We start from the raw sequence: 27,172 nt of genomic DNA, 5'->3' as shown, positions 1-27,172 counted from the left end.
TGATATCTTCTTCTTCCACGAACTTTTCTCCCCTTCACCATTACTTCCAGTTCATTCTTCAGTAGCCAGTTTCTTCTTAGCCAGTGATCCAGCCAATTCTTTTTTCTCTTCCTAATCAGTTTCAGCATTATTCTTTCGTCACCCACTTTATCTAGCACAGCTTCATTTCTTCTTCTGTCTGTCCATTTCACATGCTCCATTCTTCTTCATATCTACATTTCAAATGCTTCTAGTCATTTTTCTTCACTTCATCATAATATCCATGTTTCTGTCCCATACAATGCCACACTCTACACAAAGCACTTCACCAATCTTCTTAGTTCTTTTTCCCCGAGGTCCGCAGAAGATGCTACTTTTTCCATTGCCACTGCTATCAACCGTTTGACTTCCTGGCAGTAGCTTATGTTACTAATTATAATATGTTTCAAGCATTTGAAGCTGACCACTTGTTCCACTACCTCATTTCTTGGAATTATTTTTCTTCTGTATTGGCAACACTGTCTCCATGAAATCTTCAGGTCATTCGCCTTTGTCATATATTTCGTTGCATATTGTTCTTGTCTTCACCAAAGCATTTCACTAATTCAATAGGAATTATGCAAATCTAGCCTTTCAGGTAAAGCTCCCTGTAAAGCAGATTTGAATAATTTCAAGGGAAAAATTGTTCCGGGCCCGGGTATCGATCCCGGGACCTCTGGTTGAACGTACCAGCGCTCTACCACTGAGCTACCCGGGAACTCCACCCGACACCGTCTCAACTTTTCCCTTATATCCACATAACTCGTGTGGCCTGACGAAATGCCAGAGACCCACATCGAATGCACACAATCTCTGTGTGACTTGGAATTGTGGTTTTCTGTTAACGTACACAGTGACGTAGATATTATGCAAATCTAGTCTTTCAGGTAAAGCTCCCTGTAAAGCAGATTTGAATAATTTCAAGGGAAAAATTGTTCCGGGGCCGGTGGTAGAGCGCTGGTACGTTCAACCAGAGGTCCCAGGATCGATACCCGGCCCCGGAACAATTTTTCCCTTGAAATTATTCAAATCTGCTTTACAGGGAGCTTTACCTGAAAGACTAGAATTGCATAATATCTACGTCACTGTGTATGTTAACAGAAAACCACAATTCCAAGTCACACAGAGATTGTGTGCATTCGTCCAAGTCACACAGAGATTGTGTGCACTCGATGTGGGTCTCTGGCGTTTCGTCAGCCCACACGAGTTGTGTGGATATAAGGGAAAAGTTGAGACGGTGTCGGGTGGAGTTCCCGGGTAGCTCAGTGGTAGAGTGCTGGTACGTTCAACCAGAAGTCCCGGGATCAATACCCGGCCCCGGAACAATTTTTCCCTTGAAATTATTCAATAGGAATTCCTTCAACTCCTATTGCTTTCCCTTTCTTCATTTCCTTAACACTAGCTCAACTTCTTCCCGTATCCCCCTAACCTGATATTAAAAGTTCTGGTGCTAAGTGCTGAAGTAGTATTTAAATCCTCAAGTAGAATTAAATTTACATAACGTCTTTCTTTCATTTATATTTTCGAAATGGTTAAACATAATACAATCATATGGCAGTAAAAAAACAGGCTCTTTGCAATACAACTGAAAAAAATGCATGAAAATATCTCAAATAGATTATGCACTGCATCCCATTTTGTGCAATTATGCATGATGCATGCAAGTGTACGTAAAACTGCTACAGAACCTAAAGAGCTGCGTACATGCATATGGCAAACCAGCCTGAGCGGTTAGAATAGAAAATCCTTTTCTGTCTTGTGATATGACTGCTTCATATTCTATACCTAAGTTGTCTGGACGATTATAGCTCTTCTATATACTTTGCCCTTCTGTTCAGTATTCCTTGTTTGTTATTTAATTGCTGATTTCGTCTTCTATCAACCACTTGGATTTCATGTATTTGTGAAGTCCAAACATTTTACTTCGTAGTACATTAATTCATATCTTCCTTTCTCTCTAAATCCTCTATTCTGTTACATTTCTGTTTCTTCCAGACTTCTTTCCCTTTATCTGTTTCTCTTCTTAGTTCGTTGTTTAGTTTCCTGTAGTTTCTTGTACCTTCTTCTGTGTTGATGTTTTCCCATTTTCTCCTTCCCTCCATTTCCGACATTTTCCCTAGGATTCAAGGTTTCCTAATACTCATACTTTCTGTGTATCATATTGTTTCTTCTGCTGTTATCTGTATACAGATTTTTACATGATTTCAGTACTCATTACTATTTTCAGGTTGTTGTTTAGTCAACTGTGTTTGAAGGCAGGTTACCTCATAAGTGACACCAATGAGGCAACTAAGCCAGAAGGTAATGGGGTAGTAGTGTGGCCAGTTCCTTTCCCTCTCCATTGCATACATCAGTGACTAATAACATATTATACTAATAAGACTTGAGATGTATACAAACAATTATGCACCGTGTTCTGCTTAGAGGGATCGAGAAATTAATGCTCACCATTTAAAATCAGATGAAGATATTATTGTGATTTACATCTGACAAGATGCAGAAACTGTCCAAGTTTATGCAACAGTGGTTTAGAAACAGCTGCATGTTCATGCGCATGCGCACCAATGTTTAACACGGATACAAGCCTCGTGCCATTCAGTAGAGCATTCCGTCATTGGACCGTTCTTCTTCAACGAGGGAACAGTCACAGGGAATGTGTATCTGAACACGTTGCAGAACTTTTGTTGTTGACCAATTTCGTTTTTCAGCAACCCCATTACTATGGAGCAGTGCGTGACTTCTTGGATGCAAACTTTCCCGACAGGTTGATGGAATAGGCCACACCCCCTTGCCTGGCCACCTAGGTCCCGACCTGACCCCCAAGGGCTTCTCTTCTGGGGCTTTGTGAAGGGTGTTATGTACAAATGTGGTAGAGTTGACACTTGGAAGAACTGTGGCAACACATTACAAATGCAGCTGCACTAGTCACTCCACAAATGTTACAGAACACTTGGCAGAAGGTTGAGTACTGTTTAGATGTCTGCAGGGTAACTCGAGGCATGCACACATCGAGTTACATTGACCATTCTCCGAAACACGGAGAGTATAAACATCAAGTTATGTAACGAGGTATGTTATAAAACCATTATTTATACCTGAAAATATAACTTACTTCTTGGTCCCTTTAAGCAAAACACGGTCTACTGTCTGATATTAGATGTGCATATAAGCCAGGTGTGGATTCTAATTTAGCGGCCTTCTCTTAAAAATTTGCTTCAAATTTTCTCCAATCCTCTTCGTTCTTCAGTTTTTCCATGTCCAATCTTTTCGTCACCTGTCTTCTTCTTACCTTCTTCAGACGAAACTGAGGTTGGTACATCAGATGGAGGGCGGAAGATTCCTGGGAAATTTGGCAGGGCTGTTAAGGCCAAGTTTCACAGAATTATTTAGAAGAATTCTAGCTGGGAGTAAGGTGGTTCAATTGTGCTAGTCCTGAAAGGCAAATGTACCTCACATTTGGCAGTGTGAAGTGCAATGGAGCTGGTATGTTTCAGACATTAGCCTCTCATATCTTGTGAGATGGAGATTTCTTTCAATATCAAAATATTTTTATGGACAACAGACACGATTTATGGAAGTAAACGTAGAAAAATACGATATCAATACTGTAACTCAAGAAGATAGACCTATTTTAATGGAAGGCCAATATATATGTATTACTCTTTGAAAATAAAAAATCTACATACTTAGACTTCAACAAACAATATTTGATAACACAATCTCAAGGGAAAAAAATGGAACTCTCTGTGTCATAATCCACAGTTAATTCCCGATTTACCACGAAAATCATCTGTAGCTGCATTTAGATTGGCAACAGGCCATGACTGTTCGGCCAAACACCTGCATACAATTGAAATATATCAGTCCCCTAACTGCCCATGGAGCAACTCAAACCAAGAAATGGTTTCGGAACACCTCACAATCTGTGCTTCAGTGGCTGACCATGATAATATCTTTGAAAAATATTGAAGTGCAAGGCGGCAAATGACTTTATTGTCAAACGCCTGGCATTAGAAAACAACAACAAATTGGAAATATACTGAAAAATATATAAGGTTGTGACTGACACTGCATGGGTGCACTCACATGTGTGGGGGCTTAGTGTTACCTTACATAATGACAATTCATGACCCCTCCCCCCTCCAGTATATCATAGTACAGACTGGCTTCATGCACGTGGTCTCATAGGCTCACCACCTCAAATACCATAAACTCATACCCACACCCACCAAAAACTTCGTATGTATTCGCAGTATACCCCACCCACTCATCCAATACCAAAATAACTACCAGCAAAATAACAAATATTTCAGCTATTTTTATTAAATTGTTTCTTATTTACAAGCAGTTAATGTTAATTTATAGTTATTTATGATCCAATCTCAAAAAGGAGGACAAATTAGCATCTGGCAAGAGTTAATGCCAGATGGAGAACAATTAGCTGAAAATCCAGACTGTCAAACATAATGCCTGACATATGGTCACCCTACAAATATAGTTGGTTTTAGATGGAAAATGTTGAAAACCACTAAACAGATCATCCAATAAAACATAATTACAATTAAGTACTTTAATTAATCAGCTTCGAGTTACGGTACTAAAAATTAAGGTAATAATTAAGGTAATAAAAAGAAAAAGAAAACTATGGCAAAAATTAGAAAGGTTGGAAATCACTACAGTAAATTACCTAGTGCAACGTAATCACAATCAAAGAATTCAATTGATCAGCTTCGAATTACTAAAAATGAGGTAAGGTTACAAAAAAAAATGACGGCAAAAGGACGCTTACCTTTTTTCACAGGCAAGGGTTCTTCCACGAGAAAAACAGTTTGTTTCCAGTGCGTGGGTTGGACGTGGGGGCCTGTAGAAAATGAAACTGCATGCGGTAGGTCGAAGAATACATCAAAATAACCGACAAGTGCAGTTAACGAGCTATCTGTAGTAACTTCCAAATTCAGATCAGAAGAGAATTCAAGATCATTCTGAGTGCAGGTCCTCAGGTCCAGCTCTGTCAGTAAGCATGGAGTAGTAATAATCTTGTCCTGCGACACCACCTCTATAGTTGCTTCTTGAACGACTTCATGCTGCAGACAGGTCATACGATAACCATACACATTTGACCAGAATCCTATAAGCTCAGCATGACGAGCTGAAAAAAATAAAAGAACTGAACTCAATTACAACAGAATCACAAGTAACTCTGAATGCAGTGGCAGCTGATTGAGTGAGGCAAGTGAGCCGGGCCTCAGTCACTTGGCTTAACTGAAATCAAATTTTGTGTTTTTAGATAATATATTAGTTATTTGAATGAAGCATATATCACTGTAGAAGTATTTGAAAACTTTGTGATGTATGTAGACCTGTTTTGTTTCTGAGGCCAGGATCGCTCATGCTGGGTCTGACTTCTGCATTTTGTATGTTTCGCGGGCTTTGAGGTCGCACTTGAAAAGCTGTAGTTGAGGCACAATTCGTTTGGCCTTGTGGCCTGGTCAGCTTTCACTCCTCCCATCCATGAACCGGTCTCAAGAGTAGAATGGGGTGGGAATAGCAGTGGTGACTTGTCTTCCTAAATAGGCCATAAATAACATAAAAATTTCCACTCTTTGACAGGCAGAGACCCACACTGTTCTCTCCCCTTATGTCTCAGTTTATGACTTAAGCGAGAAGAAGTCTTATCTAAACAAAGTTGTTCTGATTTTACATTAGATAATGCAAAGCTATTCCACAACATATCTTAGCTTTCATTTATTGCACCTGTGTTTCGAGTCCACGTAAGATTCAAGAAACTCACTATGCCTATACAATATTAAAAGGAATATACATATCACTCAATTTTAAAATTATAACACAAAGAAATTATATAAGTTAAAAAGGTTGCTTTATACGACAAATAATATACATATGATACCACTGTACAATCGACAAGATCGGAAGTAGTTCTTTACTTTGTTTGTTTTTCTCAATAATTTATCTTCTACAAACTATTGAGGTTCATCCAGTAACAAGAGAATGGAATCATTCTTGTTAGAAACAACGTAGGACAAAGATCACATGCACACAAGACGCTACACTTTATGTACAATATTACGTTTCCAGTCAACATGTTGAAAATAAAAAGAGATACACATAATACATATAATATGCAACCAACAATAGATAAAATACGGATTTAAGACTTACAACTTAAATTTTTGCACGTAATAACGAAATGATCACAAGTAATGAAGTAAAAATTAAACGTCTTTGCATTATGATGTATGGAATTTTAGTGGGGGATTTAAAATATGTTAGCAAAACTGAAAAGTCTACTAAACTTAAGTCCGCTACACTGTACTGAGATCAACACTGTAACCGAAATGACATTTAATAACATTTGAAACAGCATTTGAAGACCGTACAGGGAGAATGAGTTAAGTCAATTCAGTAACAAGAGAAATGTGTAAAGAAAAGCGCACGCGCACGCACGCACGCACGCACGCACGCGCACGCACACACACACACACACAAGAAAAATATTTATAAAATCCTAATAAGAAAACCAAGGCATGTAGTATTACGCTGCGTAATGGGACATGTTGTATGATATAATAAAACTAAAACAAAAACAACAAAAAAACACACACACACATATTTGCAAAATCCACTCCCTACACGTGATTCACTCCACAATGCTCTGCTTATAGCTTTATCAGAGCTGTACAATGATGTGTAGCATGTCTCTGTTTTGTACAGATACAGGGCAAAGAGCAAAGTTTAATTTCACTTCAGTACAGATGTATTTAAATGTTGCCTACTGTAAGTCAAGTTGCTGTTCTCCTTATTTCTAAATAGAAAATGTCAGCACATCAGCCAAATTATTTATGTAGTGCTGTACACTTTCACAATTGTTATTTACGTGATCTATTTACACTACTTTGGGACTGTTCAGTTGCCCAAATTTGCATATAAAAACAAAATCTTGATTATTATCTGTCTTGCCTTCGAGAAAACTTTCTCATATGAGGTGGAAGTTGCTACTACACACGTGTTTTCTTGCTAAGTAGTATAGGGAAGGATACACTTGTGCCCTTTTGCTTACCAAACGAGTGTATTTCCTTTTCTTGAAGAAATTCATCTACTTCTATACTATAATGGCAGCTGATTTTGGATGTAGATTTCTTATGAAACTTGAGACTATTTCGTTGAATACATCCCTGCTGGATCTGGCAGTCAGTAGGAGAGAGAATTTATTTTGTTGTGATTGTGTGATTGGAATGGATGTTCCTCGATTTATTATAAAACAGTTCATGTTTAAGTTACCCATATACTCACTCACTAACTCTGCTCATCAAATGCAAAGAAAGTTTGCAGAGAATTTTTCAGGTGTTAAAGTTCCTAGTCATCCTGAAATGCATGATACAGTTGAAAAATTTAGAAAGCCTAAATATCCTAGACAAATAGTGTAAGATAAGGCGTCCTATTTCATATACAATATAATTTTTAGTCGTGTGTGTTTACAGTGTTTTTTTCATTCATAAAAATGTAAAATTTGATATCAAAATGATAAAACAGCATTAAAACTCATCAAATTAATATTTTAATATTCTGATGTATTTTTAATACTGTTTTATGATTCTGATTTCAAGTTTTTCATTTTTAAGAAGGTGTCATGATTTCACCCAGGAAATTCTAAACGATGTAACACTTAGTGTAAAATATTTTTCAAACAACTCAGAAGTCAAAAGAAGAAAAATTAATAAGGAGAAATCTGTTATTACATTGATATCTGGATCTAATAATTATTTTTCGTGATTTTTACCTTCGGTGGAATATTAAAGACAAAGTGTACTCTAGAATAACTGCAGAAAAACGTATGCAGAGGAATTTCAATAAAAAGAGAGGAACTGCACTATGGAACAGGAAATTTCCTGCATAGAAGTCAAACATGTATAGAATTCAAGTAGTCTCTTTGGGCTGGTGAATGCTTTAAAATAGGGCTATGTATATTTTATTTTATTTTAAATGTACCAATTAGTGGCAATAATATGTAATTGTCCAAGAGATTCTTTTGCTGCTATCTTGTGGACCTCATGATGGAAACTGCTGGTGCAACTGCAGGCAGGCAGGTTTTAAATTGGGCTGTAAAATGAAAATGTAAAAGAAATGACTTTAGGTGCTCACCTGTATCTCCAAGTCCCACCAAGCTCATGGAACATCTGTTGGGCAGCAGGAGCCCTCCTGGTGCCAGATGATGATCCCGTGTATATATCACACTGTCAAGCATTCCCTCAAACAGAAGGAAGTACCCCATCCACTCGGACACAATAACATCCACATGTTTCTGAGGAAGCTGCGTCTCTTCTATGCGACCTTTCAATAGCACAATCTTGTCTAGAAGTTTGTTTTCCCTAGTGAAGAGAAAACAAAACATTTTGTATTACAAAATGAGATGATGTAGAAAAAAAAAGATTTGTAACTTGATCCACAAGGTAAGAAACATGACAGTTAGTTACAAAACTGCAAGAATGCATTTAAAAGCCCTTATCAACACATACCATCACATGTTAGACTGGTACAGTGCACAATGGGCCAGAAGTTAAATCTGCCGGGAAAAAATTATAATGAAGTCACAAATGCATCTGATAGGCATTATATTAACAAACATGTTATTACAAATTAATATATATACAAATGTGTGGCTAGATAAAGGTAAAAATAATACCGGTATGTAACTTCTTGTTCTTTCTTTACTTACGATTTCTGACAGACTATAAAAAATAACTTTGTTTACTGCAATGTCTTAAAAAAATAGAACTGACATGGCCAAAGTTTATGTTAAACACTTCTAATAGTCATACTCATAATCACCATGACCACCACCACGATCTTCTTCGTCCTCATTGCTGCTGTCTGTGTCACTATCATTCTTTGTTTTGTCACAGCATTTGCTCCTTCCTTGCGAATTTTCCAGAATTTTTGGTTCGCTTAATAACTGTCGAACTGTTAAGGGCAAAGATTCTTGTCTTTTCTGCGGGAAAGGAAATGTATTTGAGATCACAGGATCAGAGGAGCTTAATACAAGAAAGTTCAATACATCTCTAATGTTGTCTTGTCGCAATATTTTTCGTGCATTTCCTTCTATATACTGGATCTCCTAACTTGTTTGTAGCTTTTTGAGCTTCTTCGGAGAGCATTTCAATTCGTAATATTACAGACCTAATTATTCTGCCCCCATGTATAAGCACTTTGTACACACTGACCAGCATGAAATACCATGAGTAAAGTTTGAGATGTAAATCTGTTTGTTTTTAAAGCAAATGCATCAAATTTCTCTACATCAACTGGAAAACCACTCGAGATAGTGTGCAAAATAACAGAGAAATGCCTGATCAATTGTTCACAAATTCTTGTAATTGATGCAGATTTAGTTGGCCCACTGAAGAATCACCGAACAGTATTGCTGTTACAAATGGATTTCATTACTTAAAAAAAAAAAAAAAAAAAAATTTCCCGCCATCAGATTTAATAACTGGCCCACTGTGCAGTGTTCTCTAGCACATTATGCAAATTGCGTATTGTGTACGTCATGTATATTGTCTTTTCTGTTAAATTATCATCCACAATAAATTCTAAAGCCTCTTCTCTGTTATATGATACTGGTTTAAATGCAGGCGATTTAAAGGCCCTTTTATATTCTTTTGCCTTAGTGGGAGAAGTCTGCGTAATTTCCTTAATGATTTCTGCTGTATTGTTTTTTTCCAGAAACCCTGAAAGAAACCTCTGCAGCTAATGTAAATTTGTCATGCGAAGAAATTTGAGGCTGCTGGACTGCAAGGGATACGTTATAAGTAATCTGTCTTTCTTTCAACTGCACTGTTTCCAGTGCTTAAGTAATTCGCATTTATGTGCACTTAAAGTCAATTGAATGCTGAGCAATACATCACTAGCACAATGTTCTAAATCATATCTCCTTAGGACACATTTATATGAGGCTTTATTTGAAGATTTAGCAAGAAGTACTTCATACAGCTCTTGGCAAGTCACAACGACTGCTGGCACTGATCTACAAAAAAACACGATTTCACTCAAAAGGAGCAAACATGCCACAGATTAAAATATACACATGTAATTACGTTATCATAGCAAAATCAAAACTTAGACAGACTTATAACTTTTTAAAAGTTTAAATGAAAATTTGAAACTAAAATTTTTTAGTATAGTGCAGACACGTTCTGAAATATTATGTTTTATTACAATAACTGTATATAAATAAACTTTTAAACTATTAAACAATAATTTCAAACCCATGAGCTTAGGTTCCAGTTGTATTCTGGCGGATATATCACTTATTCACTATGTTTGCAACTGATTCTTATAACATCAACATGACTATTCATAACAGTGTGCGAGCAGAGACTGTTGACTCGTGTTTGGGGCTGTCCCTCATTATCGTTTGGGGAGGAAGTTTATTTTCAGACCTCAATAAACTATCCTTGGATATACTATAGGTAGAACACAAGTAAGACGTTACAAATGAATTTCATAACTTAAAAAGATTACGTTTTTTCTCCCGTCAAATTTAACAACTGGCCCACCATGCAGTGTCTGTCCATCAGCTTGAAACAGCATTTAACTCCGTAGAAAACCAACACACTTTTGGAATGAAGTAAAATTTGGCCAATGCTCATGTGATAATCTCATCAGCTGTTCAAAAATCAAGTTAAAAATCGCAAAATATTCAATAAAGAAATGCAAATGTCAAGTTAGTATTTTTAAATGACTCAAAAATTGTAGATACGAATATTGTTATATATATATATATATATATATATATATATATATATATATATATATATATATATATATATATACAATTTTAATACTCATTAAACGTATTTGCGTATCTACAATTTTTCGATAGATATGTATTTGAGGTACAGGGGTCATTCCACAAGTCATGGCAACTATTTACTTTCTCCCAGAAATATGTCAACATTGGATACTCAATATATACATTTGAAAAATGCGCGACATGTACTTCCTAAAATTACCACGAGATGTGGCTGGGTACAGCAGTCTACAAGAATTAGTATTCAGTGTTGTTGTACAATGGAAATTAGTAAAGTTAAGTACCATTTTTACATGAAAATACAGAGTAGCCCAAAAAAATGTACACACTGCTTGTTCATCAATAGCTTTGGAACAAATTGAGATAAAAATTCTCAATTTCGGGAAAATTGTAGCTTAATGTTGTTAGTTGGCAGTGACCAGATGAGTGTGCAGGTGTACAAAACATTAAAAAAACTTAACAGGAAAAAAAAAATTAAAAGAAAAGATAATGGACATTCTAATAACATATGCCGTTTTGTTTGGCTTTCTGTGCTCAAGGTTGCAGGTTCGATCCCGGCCCAGGTCAATGGCATTTAAATGTTTAAATGTGATAGGCTCATGTAAGTAGATTTACTGGCATGTAAAAGAACTCCTGCGGGACAAAATTCCAGCACACCAGCTACAATGCAACCTCTGCAGTTGCAAGTGTCATTAAATAAACCATAATTTAAATTTTTTTTATGCCTTTTGCACGAATGAATACTTAAATTAAAAGATTTAGGAATCAATTAATATTTGTTACTTGTTGATACTTCCCATCTCCTTTATGTTTCAGATCCTCAGTAAAATTGATAATTAAGAATTAAGGGACAAACCAGAGGGAAAGAATGTAAATAAAGGTCAGTTGCAACATTTAACTCGAAAAAAATATGAGAAACTTGTATGAGAGGAATGTAGGAGCGCCATTTCAGAGCATATACTAGCATATAAAATCACCTTAGTTCTACACCATTAAAGCTGTTATAGTAATTGCTAACCAATTATTTATTTTTATTATTAAAATTTAGAAGACACATTAATGATATTTGGGATTCAGATTGGGAAGATGTAATAGAAAAGTATGTGTCCATTAAATATTAAACAAATATTCTATTCTTCTAAATATAAACAAACAGTCCTCTGTTTCATGCAGAGAAAAATCACTCATTTTGATCTGAAACATTTCTTACGTCTTCACATATACTGCACACAATTCAACAATAACATTACTGTAACAATAATCATGCACAGCTATTGTTTGGGAATAAAATTACTTTTAATTGAAACAGAGGTAGCTAGAGATTTAAATTTATTTGCTTCATTGTCACGTTTCTAAAGACACTGATGTTCATAAGAAAAGTGACTTTCTTAACATAATTCTACAACACAATACCTGTACAAACAGTAAGGGAAGAGAATAAAAGAAAAATTAAAAAACTGTTGGTCATGTATCATCATCATCATCAACAGCAACATAACTAAAGCTCTGTTTGGCTTCCTTCAAAATTGTCTTCCAGAACTTCCTTTTCCTGGCAACCAGCCACAATCTTTTAACTCCGATTCTACTACTCAGATCTTCAACGACTTCATCCAACCATCTTAGCCTTGGTCGCCCTCAGGTTTCGGAAGTTACGCGTAAAAAATTAATTTTTACACAATGCGTTAAAAGTGTAATTTATGTCATAAATGTTAGCGTGTGTGTGCATTATTTGCGATATTTCATTCGAGCTCTGTGAGTCTTTATTTCTTCTATCCTTTGAAATGATAAGCCGATATCACACAGTGTTTCTGCTTGTTGCTTAGCTCCTTGTCACATCGATACAAATCACAGAGTTTACTAATCATCAAGAGTTGCCAATTGTTTTCATAATTTTGTCATTGTGTTTCCCATAGTTTCCACCAGCATCTTTTGTCTTTGTATTTCTTTGCCAAGCTCCTTATGCCACTGTGGTGATGGATAGTGTCTTTGTGCGTAATGCTGACTTCATTTTCCTTTATCTGTGGTGATGGATAGTGTCTTTGTGCATAATGCTGACTTCGTTCATTTTCCTTTATCTGTGGTGATGGATAGTATCTTTGTGCATAATGCTGACTTCGTTCATTTTCCTTTATCTGTGGTGATAGATAGTGTCTTTGTGCGTAATGCTGACTTCGTTCATTTTCCTTTATCTGTGGTGATGGATAGTGTCTTTGTGCATAATGCTGACTTCGTTCATTTTCCTTTATCTGTGGTGATGGATAGTGTCTTTGTGCCTAATGCTGACTTAGTTCATTTTCCTTTACCTGTGGTGATGGATAGTGTCTTTGTGCGTAATGCTGACTTCATTCATTTTCCTTTATCTGTGGTGATGGATAGTGTCTTTGTGCGTAATGCTGACTTCGTTCATTTTCCTTTATCTGCTGACTGAAGAAATCCTGTTCACAGAGGCCATTATTAAAAAATAAAACACAAAATTTATTGTCCTTTTGAGAACTGTCAGTGGACACTTTCCCATAGGTGGCACTTCTGACTTTTACTATGAGGGTGATTCGAAAATTTAGTTCCGGTCTCATATGTCACGCACAGGAGTGACAGTAGCAACATCATCTTTGTTCTGCTATGTAGCTTGCTTCAGTATGCTCCCAGTAGTGTCATTGTGAGACTGCATTAGACTGTTTGTGTCATCAAGACAGGCTTTAAAATATGTACAGTAAATGAAGCTCCTGCGACATGTGAAGTACATGTATGGTTTCTGTGGGAAAAACAATATTGCACTTTACAGGAACATTATGAGTGACAGTATTGTTCACCATTGGTGTCGTGAACTCCAAGATGGACAAAGTAACATGCATGATGAAGAACGAAGTGACTGACGTCTGTTGTGAATGATGAACTTGTTGCAAAAGTGGATGATGTGGTCAAACAAATTCACCATTTCACAATTTCGTAACTCTCTCAGCATTTTCACCAAATCAATCAAACTGTTCTGTGCGTAGGAAGTGGTGACACAAAGGTTAGGCTATCACAAGTTTTGTTCTCAGTGGGTACCAAAAGTTCTGTCTGAAGCCCAAAAAACCAAGAGGATCGAGGATGGTAGCAGCACTGACATTCCTTTAGCGCTATGAGAGTGAAGGTGACGGGCTTTTCGATCAGATTGTCACAGAAGATGAGACATAGATTTTATACATGAATGTCCAAACAAAATGATAGTCAGTGGCATGGGGTCACACCAATTCCCTTATGAAACCAGAAAACTGTCTCCAAATATTTTCAACCAAGAAACCCATGATAATTGTCTTTTGGGACAAGAAAGGTATATTATTGGTTGATTTCATAGAATGAGGCACAACAATAAACTCTGGTGTGTATTGTCAGACACTAACCAAACTGAGGAGAGTAATTCAGAACAAACGACATGGCATGTTAAGTTCTTGGATTGTTTTTTTTCACAACAATGCTCGACCTCATACTGCTGCAAGCATTCAAACCCTCCTGAGATAGTTCCAGTGGAGGTGTTTCATCATCCACAGTATAGTCCTGACTTGGCTCCAAGCGACTACCACCTGTTCCCAAACATGAAGAAATGGCTTAGATCCCTGCAGTTTCAAACAGATGAGGAGCTCAAGGAGAGTGTCAGTGGATGGCTACAATCACAGGCGGCTGATTTTTACGCAGAGGGAATTTCGAAGCAATATGACAAATGTCTGAATGTAAATGGAAATTATGCTGAGAACTAAATGAAAGATGCATTTTCATTTGCATGTAATAATTAAGTTCCCTCAATAAAGTACTTTCTGAAAAATACCGGAACTAACTTTCCAAATCACCCTCGTACATACTTCTAGATTGTTCATGATTGTATTCTGATCTGATAGTCTAGAAATTTTAATTTAAAAGGATGGAATGACATTAACTTCAGTTCATAGCATAGTTCCAAAGCATTCAGTAAGAGTTTATAATCAGTGATTTTGAAGTTAGTAAGATTCTGTACTAAAAATAAAAGTTGAAGACAACATGGCATATGCTGGAAGATGTTTGCATAGCAAGTATGACGAACTTGGTTTTATTCCCACAAAACTCGAAAATAAAAATTGTGCAAAATGTACACTTTGTGGCTCCATAATTAAAAATACAGCAACACAGTGTCTTCAAGCACGTAGTAGAGTACATAACTTATTAATTTACTTCCATGGAAATAATGTATTACGCAATGTAGAAAATCGTGTAAATATTAGTTTTTCTACATGACGTAAATTGCATGTAAAATATGTATCATGTAATTTACGAGGACAATTCTGGTCGTCCTACATTTCTTCTTCCCTTTGGCTTGCAGTATCCGTTTATGATATAATGTCCGTAAATATGGGATTTTTGGTGTCATGTATGGATTTCATACAGAACAAGTTTTTCAGACTTCAAATATGGGACATATCATACAATATGGGACACCTGACAATCCTAGTCATCAATCAGCCACATACGGCACACAGAATGTTTCCCTCAAATGTATTTCAATTGCCTGTGAAATATTAATAGTTCAAGATATAATGGAACAACAGATTTGTCTGAAAGGAAAACTTACCACATATAATTTGTGATTTAAAGGTAACATTTACATCATTTAAACAAATCTTCATATCTCTACGTGAACTTCGGCATTTGTAGAGATGACATCAACGCAGTAGACAATCTCTTACCATATACACTACAACATGTCTGCAGTCATGTTGGCAATGACTACTATGATGCACTGCCAAAGATCATCAAGGACTCTCTCTGACTACTGTTGTATAAACCTTGTTTTTCATGTAACCCTAAAAAATTTAAGAAAATAATACCAAGGATGTTGCGAGTTACGTGATCAGTCTTTCTCTATCAACTCAATACACAAGAAAAATCTGGTCTAGAGTCTGGCAAACTTCTCTATTGAAAATAGACGACAGGCTACGTATGTTGCAGAGAATGGATTTTGCTTCTGCATTGGACTGACACCATACTTCAATCCTTTTGGTATTATATTTGCCTCTTTGTCTCATTATATGGTTCTTTTCAATATTACACTTGGCTCTGATTGACTGGACGGTGTGACTTTTGTTGTTCCAAATAAGTACTTTAGTATGATTCTTGGCATCTCTCAGTGCAGTCCCTACCCGGAGATCCAATTGAGGGACTATTTTACCTCCAGAGAATTTTACACTGAGGGACTCCATGCATCATAAGCAATGAAAAATATAGTGGGACTGTATTGGTGTTAATGCAGCTTCTGTGGGTACCTCTTTGTTACTTATTAGCTTAAACAACAAGTTTAAGCCCCCTCACCATGACAAGGTGAGTACTCATGAGGGAGAGGCTACATATGTTAAATTTTAGGAAAAAATAATTGCTCCAACTTGTCAAGGTATGTGGTGCCAGTAACAGTTGATTTGAAATGATGATGGGACCAGTGACTTCTTTTGTGACAGTGTAAACCAAACATTCAGTTTATGACTGTCCCGAATATGTTCAATTAAAGTGTAGGGTATTATGAGGTTCAGATGTGGACATTAAGGTGATTCACATTTCCTGAAATACGAAGAGTTGTGATCAGCACCTAAATGGTTAAGCACATAATTAGCACATTACACTCTTGTGGGCTTGTCATTTGGTTGTAGCATTTGTGCTAACTGAATTTTATATGCACACAGTTTTAGTTAGAGATGTGGAATTCGGTAAAGTGTTTTTGTCGAAATTTGCAAATGATAAGCTCATTTGAATGACTTATGAGGATTCCTGTTGAATGCTGCTTGAACATTCGATACTATCTCCTCTGATATTTTATGGCTGCCACCATGGTTCTCTAAAACACTTCCAGTGCCTAAAGATATCTCGTGCTATTTCTTGATGTTTTCAGGAATCAGTGTGCCTAACCTTTTGCTGCATCTTAATCAATTCTAACTCAATAAATCACAGCATCAACTGTACAATTTTCCTGTGATGATGCTACGACTGACAGCAAAGCTCACAATACTGCTACTACATCTTTTGGTAAGAATTGAAATCACTAAAAAAGGTGACGAATTTTCCCTTCAGATGTTACATTTTATAGCTTAAACAATTAATTTTTTATAAGCAATTGAAATTTTTTTACATTTGAGCAGAACATCGTGTATAATTACAAAAGCTTATACTGTCCTTCTTGGTACAGAATTACAAATGTTTTAAACTTAACCAATGTTTCATTAAATTTAATAAATATACACAACTAATCCTCATTCCATACAAGAAGACTCTGCATATAAACAAACACAATGCAAAATCCTTCTGCTTCCCGACTACTGATTGGTCTTATGTTTATACCAGAAAATGAGGCATGCATGGACACGTGTGGAGTAATGACGTGACAGAACAGATAATTATTTTAAACTAACAACCTAACATAAAGCAACAAATGCATGCGCGATTTTCACAAGAAAGTACTTACATTATGAACTGTTCACGTCAAGTAACAACTGCTTCTAAAGGGTTTCTCCTTATGATATATGAACTGTAAATTACCAGCAACTGGCTTAGCCATTTTAGCCTACACTATGAGGTATGTCACAAGACGTTAAACAACATGCAATTTTAACACAGCACAGCACTGACACTGTATTATATACAAATAGTACATGGAGCATACAGAAACTGATTGACTGACCACACTTTCCTTCTCCGTGTTTGAGTTTGTGTTGTGAGTGGTGATGTAGCCATAGATAAATTACTCAGCCTCCTTGTTATGTTATCATGCCTTAGTGTCAACAGTCTGTGCTTGATCCAGTCTACTTTCTTTCTTCACATCATTTAGTCTTCATCAGTTTTTCAACTGCTTCATATATTGTATTTCCTTCTTGTGTTTAGAAAAACAGAAAATTTCCCATTAAGACTTCGAAAATATATATAGCAGGTATTGCCTTCAGACAAGAACTAATTAACTTTGCTTTCTAGACACCATGAAGAGATTTTCTGTCCTGCAGCCAACAGGAAAGGCTTCAGATATGTGCAACTGTTTACATACAGAGTTTTCTTGTAAAGAATGAAGATTAGACACCTAATTTCATTTCTTCTTTACAGTGAAAGCTGGACAATTCTGAACATCATAATTGGAATATGCATATTAAAATATCCAAGAACTATTGTTATTTTCCTGGTGGAAAAAGTCATGATTCCTAGTACTAGAAGGTAAAATGAAATAGATAAAATTAAAACATGAACACATTTCAACTATTATATGCACATTATATATATCTCCAGACAATAGGCAAGTATCTCAAAATAGAGTAGAGTCTCGATTATCCGATCTTTGGTCATCTGATATTCTGTATTATCCGTCACTGTTTGTGGTAGAACTCGCAGTGAGTAAATGTCAATTAAAAGGCGAGCAAACATTAATGACACATTTTTTCCTTAAATACTGTATTGGAAACGTTTGTAATTACTGTGGGTCAGGGACGTGCAATGGTTGATGGCAACAAATATGCTGTTCGAAATTATTTAGGAAACTGAAGGGGGTCTATTAATGTGGGAAGTAAATACAGTTCAGAAAAAAACATGATCTACTAAAATAAAGTAAAAACTTCAATTTAATAGTGCTATAAACATTGAATGAATGAATGAATGAATGAATGAATGAATGAATGAATGAATGAATAGCTGATTTGTCCCTGAAGGGCTAAGACCTCCTTTTGCGAGGGGTAGCTCGGTAAGACTCATGTGGGGAGCCATTCTGCGTAAGTGGTTAGATTTGTTGGAATTCACTCAATTCTGGACAGTCACTGGATCACTTCCACACTTCACCTCTTTATTTCTCTCTCACTTCTTTGCGATCGGGCATTGTGTGATCGTGTTCATCACTCCCCACTTCGTGCACTTCCTCCCTTCTTCCCGGTCGGGCACTAGATGATCGTATTTAGCACTTCCTGCCTCCTTCTTCGGATGTCTCTCCAGCCGCTGCAGTCTCGTACAGTTCTAGTTCAGTGTGCTCCTGCTTGCTTATTGAAGGCGTAGTCCCATCTTGTTCCTGGTCTGCCTCGTCGTCTCTTGCCAGTGCGAGAGGTCCACATTGTACAAACATTACTTACTGCTAACTTGGTTGCCTATGTGTCTATTTGTATGTAAATTCCATTCTCCTTTCCTGCTTGGTGAATTCAATGATGACAGCATTGTAGAAAATGTGTATACTTCTTAACTGGTGAAGAACATCCTTTTCTGTTGACAGAAGTGCCAAGTCTGAGAAACGCTCTTGACTCTGAGTACACCTTTGGTATGTTTTAATTCTCTTCAGTGCAGAGAACGATCTTTCTACAGCTCCTGTTGTGCTTGGTATGGTTATGATGAGTAATCCCAGTTTATATATTTCAGGCAAAGCTGTATCTAGTTGCTTACTCTTCAGTGAATTCACAAGTTCGTATGGATGTTTGTCAATGAAGTCATGAACAGTGAGTTCATTCTTTAATCTGACAATGTTAAATACGTCCTTGTGGGTTTCTTTGATTTTTCAAATACAGAGAGAGAAAATTTGTTCTATTTATTATGCTTCATACTTCTTTAGATCCAGTATGATGTAAATTGTAGTTGGTCTAATGAATCAAACCTTTCTTCTAATTGCACAATTATGTTGTCCAAAATGTTGCTGTAGAGAGATCTCCTTAATACTGTGAAATCTTCAACACTACAATATTTTTTAGCAGGAGGGTCGTTTTCAACATCATGATATACCTGAGTTTCACTCCAGATTAAATCGCCCTGGTTTCTGAGGTTTAATATTTCCCTTTTGGTCTCCTGAATCTTTTGAAATTAGTACATAATATCTAAATGTTTAGACTGGAGAATATTGAAAAGTACATCTGTGTAGCAGAAAAGTCTGCTGAATGTCAATAATAAAAACGTTGTTTGTGAAATGGTCAAAAATCTTGTGTTTACCATTGTTTCATTGTTAACTTACATCCAATATACACGTATGTTGAAAGAATCTAATAAATGAGGTGCAGTGCTCTTTCACAGTATGGACCAGACAAGATGAGAAATTCCAACGTGTAGAGGCACTTCTTGGCATTCTTTTTGTAGTAAATTCATTTAGTCCATGAGTTAGTTTAGAGGATTTGCGGAAACTGGTAACTTCTGAAAAATTATTCTGCATTCTTTTATGCAGGACATTGGCTGTGATAGAATTAGACTCAAGTTGTGGCTAAAACAGTGGACAAATATAGCCTTTAGGTATAGTTTTTGAACTTCAGCTCTCAGTTCACCTGTACACCTTGACATCACAGATGCTCCATCAAAAGTCTGTGCAACCAACTTAGGAGCCAGTTTGAATTCATTAATAATTTGCTGCAGTAAACCATTGGCTGTTTTATCTGCACTGATATCCGTAAATAAAATAAATCTCTCATGAACTTTCCCAGTGTCAGAATTAACATATCTCAGAGTGGTTGAGAGCTGAGAATGAGAGCTGAGAAGAATTCATTATGTTTGATATTTTATCTAATACTAGAAAAATAAATGTTGATACCGTAGTTTCTTCTTTTATTTTACCTAGCACTAGATTACTGACAGAATGGATTATGTCATTTTGAATTCTATTTGATGTTCCGCGAAAAACGCTTGATGTGTCAAGATGACTGCTTATGGTTGCATCATAATTAGCTAGTAAGTCTAATACACTATGGTAAACATCCATGTTGTGAGAATCTATCCCTCATTGTATCTACGAAATGAAAGTTCATGAATAGCTATAAAGCATACATTGTCAATCAACCTCTTAAGTCCTGTCTGTTTTTCCTGACAGACTCATTATGTTGTGAAATATTTACATGTACCTGCACATCGAGCTAAATGACTATTCTTGTAGTTCCAATAGTCCTCAGCTGAAGCAATGTAGAAATATGCCACTGAGATTTTTCGTGATTCTGAACGGAATTGTGTAAATTGTTAAGATTATCACAGCCACTCTTTGACCAAACAGTCTGCTCTCTTGCAAATAACAAACATGGCCAACAAATGAGTTTGTTACGTTTTGAACCTACTTCATTCCATTCTGTTTGGCTGTACTGAGATACTTGAAACTGTCGCATGCATTCTTGACTTTTGTCTTTGTGTGTTGCCTTAAAGTTAGGCAATTCTAGATAAGATCTGCCAGATTGCACAATTTACGATTTTTCATAGAAACTCTTTAAATGAAATGGTTTCTGCAACAACTGTTCTATCATGCATAATGGCTCCGTTATTGTTAACTGCAAAGAGAGAATAAGTAATCTGCACTAGGATAGTGTTACTTTTCTGGTACTGTTTACAAATTAATGCCACGAAACTTTATGAAAAATAAGCACATACCTCTCTGGAATAACGGAAGTGCTGAATACCCAGAAATAATCACTAAACAAATGTTACTATTCTTACACAGTAACATAAACACAAACGCCTGGAAGAACTTAACTTTTCTTTCCTATCTAGGCAGCCTACTCCCACGCTCCTTCAAGCCAAGAAGCAGATGGCTTACAGCTTTTCCTACACGCTGTAAGTTGCATACTGTGTGCATATGCCATATTACACGATACCGTACAAACAAGTAGCTCACAGCAAGCGGTGGAAGAGCAGTATTCCACTGCAGAAGCGCTAGTTGCAGTTGATAAATTTTCTCTGCATTCCCAAGAGAAAGAAAGAAAAACTAAATGAAAAACAGATTTATATTTATTGCATTTTTCAAAATCTATTGGCTAAGCGGTGCTTACCTGGCATACTCAGAATGCATGCCTCTGCTGCAGGCCATGTTCCCATTGTTCATTAACATTTTGTTTTACTTTTTTATTCAGTAAGTAAAATATTTTACCATAACACTTGTTTCATTATATATGTCTTTGTTATTCTGCATTACCCGACATTTTCCCTTATCCGACCCCTTTTGACGTATGATAATCGAGACTCTACTGTATGTCACAATTACTATTGTGAAGGTGAAGAGTGTTACACTTATCTTAAGAGTATCTTTAAATGATATTAAACATTTTAAGAAGTAAATTCTAGTCTATACAACGTTCCCTTTTTAATGTTTATGTATCCACTATACTGGTTCCATTCTTAAATACTAAATTAAATTAAACATAATTTTTCAAGAATAAAGGAAATTTATTTACCTCTAATATACTGTGCAAGAAGGTAAGATGTAGAAAAATAATTTATTTTATCTTCAAATACTGTAATAAAACAAAGCATTAAACTTAATACCAATAACATAATAAAGTCCCACCTCATAGTGTCATGGTCTAAGGTGTCGTGCCTCGGACTAGTTACGCAATGAGAGCTGGTTTAGGTCTTCATGGAGAAAAAATTTTCCCATGAAATTTCGGTAAATATATGGAACAAGTGAACTCCTAGCATCGTGATAAATTTGGGCAGCTACAGTAGTTAGCAAAATGCGATTCTGTGAGCCAGCTATAATAGCTGAAGGGATTATTGTGCTAACTACTCATTAGCTCCATATTGGTTGTATGATCGTTCACCTCTGTTAAGGCATGTAGACATGAGTCCAGCAGTCGGCTGATAGACTTTGGCCCTCTACGAGCTGTCGTACACAGAATTATTATTATTATTATTATTATTATTATTATTATTATTATTATTATTATTATTATTCTTACTACTACTACTACTACTACTACTACTACAGTATGCAGCAAAACAAAAATACTGAAATTATCGCTCATCTGCTGTCCATGTTTTCCTAGCAACCAAGTATTAATTTATTTATATGATAGTTTGACATACTGTATATGCAGTGTTAGGGTTAGTGCTGCAATTATGGTTCTCACAACAGAGGAGAAAGTGTTTATCATCGAGCATTATTTCCGGTCATACAGAGTGGGGCATATTAAAGAGCAATACCAGGAGTAATTTAACAATGCGGCACCAAATAACACAACAAAGTTAGCTGTTGTCTAGAAGTTCCATCATAGGGATCCGTCTTATGTCACCTTGCATGTTATAATAACTTATCTTGATTTTCATAGTATGTTTGTAATAAAATTTCAGTACAATATACAATATGTCAAACTATCATATAAAATAAAACATGACAGCAGATGAGTGATAAATTCAGTATTGTTTGTTTTGCCGCATATTGTACCATCATTATAAAATAATAATAAATCTTTATGAGAAATAAATATTCTGCAATAATTACCTGACTATATCCATTGCATTAAAAATAATATCAGAAGCGTCTATTGCTATAACTTTCTGTGTACCAGCTGACGCAGCAAACATAGACAGAATTCCAGTTCCACAACCCAAATCAAGAACAACCTTATCCTTCCACAGTTCACTATTGCAGAGGATTGCATCTCTGTAACTTGATGTTCGAACGCGATCCTGTTGGAAAATAATTTGCATAATGAATTTTTAATTAATTATTTAAGAGCACATACACACACACACAAAACAGAGGTAAATACATAGAATGTAGCGTGACAAAAGTGATACTCTACAATATACTGTCTCATTATATATTTTGCATGTTTCTCAGTGCCTTTATCATGTTGTGAATAATGTAACTGTTTATATCTTGCAGTGTAGGCTTTCACGGCCAGAGTCTATAAATCTAGATTCATTTTCCGGGCTGAGAGGCCGTGGTCTACTGGTTTGTTTTATACCAGACGTTTCGTCTGCAACTGCGGCAGACATCTTCAGTGGAGTGGTATCTGAGGTCGCAAGACTCTTCTCGGCGTACCTCAGAGGTACGCCGAGAAGAGTCTTGCGACCTCAGATACCATTCCACTGAAGATGTCTGCCGCAGTTGCAGACGAAACGTCTGGTATAAAACAAACCAGTAGACCACGGCGTCTCAGCCCGGAAAATGAATCTAGATTTAACTGTTTATAGTTTATTTTCTTGAACTATTATTTAAAAGTCATATACGTAAATGAAATCATTTGCTATTCACCAAAATAAGGTAGGCCTGTACTTTCTTTTTCTGGATTGCCCATAAAAGACATTCTTCTTCATGTAAAAAATAAAGACATCTGACTTCATTCGCAAATTGTTCGGTTTAAGTAGAAGTATGTTCACAAATTTCATATATTGTAATATATAGTGGAACAGTTTCTTTTATCAGTCATTTAACAAAGTAAGAACTATGAGAGTATCCAGCATCAGTGGAATTGGTGCTAGAAAGACAGTATTTGGCGAGATTAGCCCAAGAATTAGCTACAAGGTTACCTGAGATTCGTTTTATATCTGAAGAAACCCCCAAAAAAAAGCACAACTAGATAATCAGCTAAAGAGGGATTCGAACTCATGTCCGAGCACAGTATCTGAGCTATGCCAGTGACTTTTATAATTGTACTGCATTCACTTCTAATACTACTTTGCTGTTTACGACAATCAGTATTTAAAGATGATATACATACTGCGAAAAGGCATTAGGAATTTAAAATGCTGTGCTATTTGTTGAATCCAACCAAGCATTGAATGCTGCCAGTGACAACAATAAAAAAAAATCTTACTCTCTCTCATTCTCCTCACTTCTACCCTTTTCTTTCTGTTAATCTTCCCTTTTCTCTCTTGTTTCCCTTTTATTTCCTGAAATCAGACACAGAAGGGCCCATAAAATTTATACACACTTCATGGTGCAAAATATCCGAGTAAAAACTTTATTACTAAATTAAACACGCATCAAGGATGGCTTTGAGACATGTTTAACAACTACTATCACAACATGTGCTCGAAGTCCTCCCCATTAGCATCCAGACACGTCTGGGTTCGATGAACTATGCCATGTGTAACATTAATGTAAGTTTCCATTGTCATGATTGCACACATCACTTCATGTAGCTCCACTAATATAATTGGTTTTCTGTGATACATCACAACCTTTAGGGTCTCTCATAAGTGACAGTTGGGTGGAGTTAAATCAGATAAGCGTGGAGGGTAGTTAACAGCACCTCTTCATCCGATTCACTGACCTGTTATAGTGTGGTGGTGCACCATATTGTTGAAAATAAAATTGCTCATTCCCATAGAGTGCACAAATGGCACGTAAAATGAATGTATGGCATGTCGAGGTATACAAGGCCAGTAACTGTTTCTTAAAAAAAAGAAGGATCCAATTACATCAACGGATGATAGTTCACACCAGACATAGAGCCCCAGTAAATTGACTCCTTGTCTACATGAAAGTGTGATTTTTCTAGAGTTCAGCTCACAATAATGGTAATTCTCTCTACCATTCTGCTTAAATTGTGCTTTGTCAGACCAAAACATTTTTCTCGCAAATTCCTCCTCCTCTTGGATCTTTTCCTCAGGGTCGTCTTAACAGAGTTCTAGGCCCCTGGGCAAAGGAGTGCAGTGGGCTCTGCTGACACAATCACTCACAGGAGTAAAAATGTAAATTATCTATAAAATAAACTTACATTTATTGGCACCTCCAACAAAGTCAATGTTTTGATATTAAAAAAGATTACTCAATACAAACGTTAGGACAATTATAATATTAGCCTTGAACTTGAAAAACAAAAATTCGACATAAAAATGCTACTTGATTGGTAAATCATACTGACGGAGATAACACAGGCACACATTATGAAATTACCATTAATAATATATTATTGATCAAGTATTCAACTCAAACATTTGCGAAATTTCTTTGCAGACAATTCCTTTATAAATGCCTCAAAGTCAATGGTCTTCAGGATGTTATTCCATGCTCATGAGCGAAAGTCAGTTCAAATGCAATAGTCCCATTGTGAGCGAAGCTGATCTTTTATAAGTTTCAATCTTGAAAATGAATGTTCTCCTGCACAGTTGGTCACCATCATGCACATGAACACTCTTGAGTGTAATTTCAACATTGGGAAACAAAAAATATGTCAAGTTGTCCGAAATTATTTTTCTGTGCAATGCAGAGGGAGTATCACAATGTTCAAGAAAAATGTATTGCTTGATATGCTCACATTCATTTAAAAGGTCACCATAATCAAGGTCTTTGTGATACACATTTGCTAGATGTTCACACTTTTTTTTAGCCTATCAGGATCACCTGTTTTCATTTCACTGAAGAAGGAAAACAGATTTGCAAACAATGAATAAGCTTCTGCACATTTTGTCCATTCAGGAATTAGAGAGTCCAGAACAGGAAGGAATGTTCCTACCTTGAACTTTGCACTTTCACTGAGATGTACCTCTTTTTCTGATCTGTCACAACTAGTAAGACATACACTTTGCATTTGTTCCTGTTTTTTCACAACTCTATATAATCCGAATCCGAACTACTTCTAGATTTCAATTCGTATTCACTAAATTTGTCTCTAATTTCATGAAAATATGTTTTTAGAGGCCCAGATTCAGGGGCACAATTATGTTCACATCCTCAGACTGCAGAACCTTGCCTACTTGTTTTGTCCACTTTTTCAAGAATAGAATTGTGAGGAAGATCGTTTCCAGGTTCTCAATTTATTCATCTTGTGGTCACATCTGTGCTCCACTCAAAAGCTTAAGTTTCATTTCTGCTGAAAGGATTATTTACGAATTTCACTAACACCTAATAAGTATACAGATTCTTTTCCCTCATTTCATTTTCTTACACTTCCTCCAACTCTTCACCACACAAATAGAATTCTCGAAACATAAAGAGCAGAGACTTCGATAATGGAACTGCACACTGCTAGCAAATTATTGTTGTTCCTGTCTGTTAATCGTCTCCCTCTAACCCGTTACAATATTCTGCTTCCATAACATTGCAAGGAATAAAAATGGCAAAATGTCGTAATTTTTCTCCTTCTATTGATTTAGAGAGGGATTTGAATGTCGAGGCTGATAATAGAAAATTAATTCGGAAAACTTATTATGTGTCTATCTCGTGTTAAATTTACATTACTTCATTAACATGTTTCAGCCTGTTATCGGTCATCTTCAGAACTGGTTGTTGCTGATCTTGGCACCTTTTGTTTGTGTTTCCTGTGGGGGTGTGTTTGTGTAGTATAATGTGAAGTCAAAGAGTGTGTTTGTTCTGAAATTGAGTTGTATGTTGAAAATTTCATTTGGATGTGTTTTTGTGTGTCTATATATTTAGTATTGTTCTAGTGTGTTTAGTTTCTGGCTTTTTGGTTGAATGTGTAGGATTTCCATGTCTGTGTTGATGTCTCTGTAGGTGTGGTTAGCATTTGTGATGTGTTCTGCATATGTGGAAGTGTTTTGTAGTTTTGTTATGGCTGTGATGTGTTCTTTGTAACATGTTTGAAATGATCTGCCTGTCTGTCCTATGTAGAAGTTGTTGCAGGTGTTGCATTTGAGTTTGTACACGCCTGTGTGGCTGTATTT

The 27,172-nt window shown here is 36.2% G+C and overlaps 1 protein-coding gene across 5 annotated transcripts in view; it reads right to left on the bottom strand.

Annotated features, from left to right (window-relative positions):
• The window catches only part of Art3 (arginine methyltransferase 3), a 101,928-nt gene that overhangs the window by 27,368 nt on the left and 47,388 nt on the right, over nt 1–27,172 (bottom strand). For all 5 annotated transcript variants that reach the window (XM_069820838.1, XM_069820836.1, XM_069820837.1 and 2 more), the window contains exons 5-7: nt 23,040–23,227; nt 8,179–8,405; nt 4,808–5,167 (exon numbers count right to left, since the gene is read on the bottom strand). In XM_069820838.1, the coding sequence (XP_069676939.1) occupies nt 4,808–5,167; nt 8,179–8,405; nt 23,040–23,227 (775 nt within the window). The remainder of the gene's footprint in view (nt 1–4,807; nt 5,168–8,178; nt 8,406–23,039; nt 23,228–27,172) is intronic.

Source organism: Periplaneta americana, chromosome 3, assembly GCF_040183065.1.
Source record: "Periplaneta americana isolate PAMFEO1 chromosome 3, P.americana_PAMFEO1_priV1, whole genome shotgun sequence".
Taxonomy (NCBI): Eukaryota; Metazoa; Arthropoda; class Insecta; order Blattodea; family Blattidae; genus Periplaneta; species Periplaneta americana.
The sequence above is the reverse complement of the archived record's forward strand: the minus strand, read 5'-3'. Positions and strand labels throughout refer to the sequence as shown.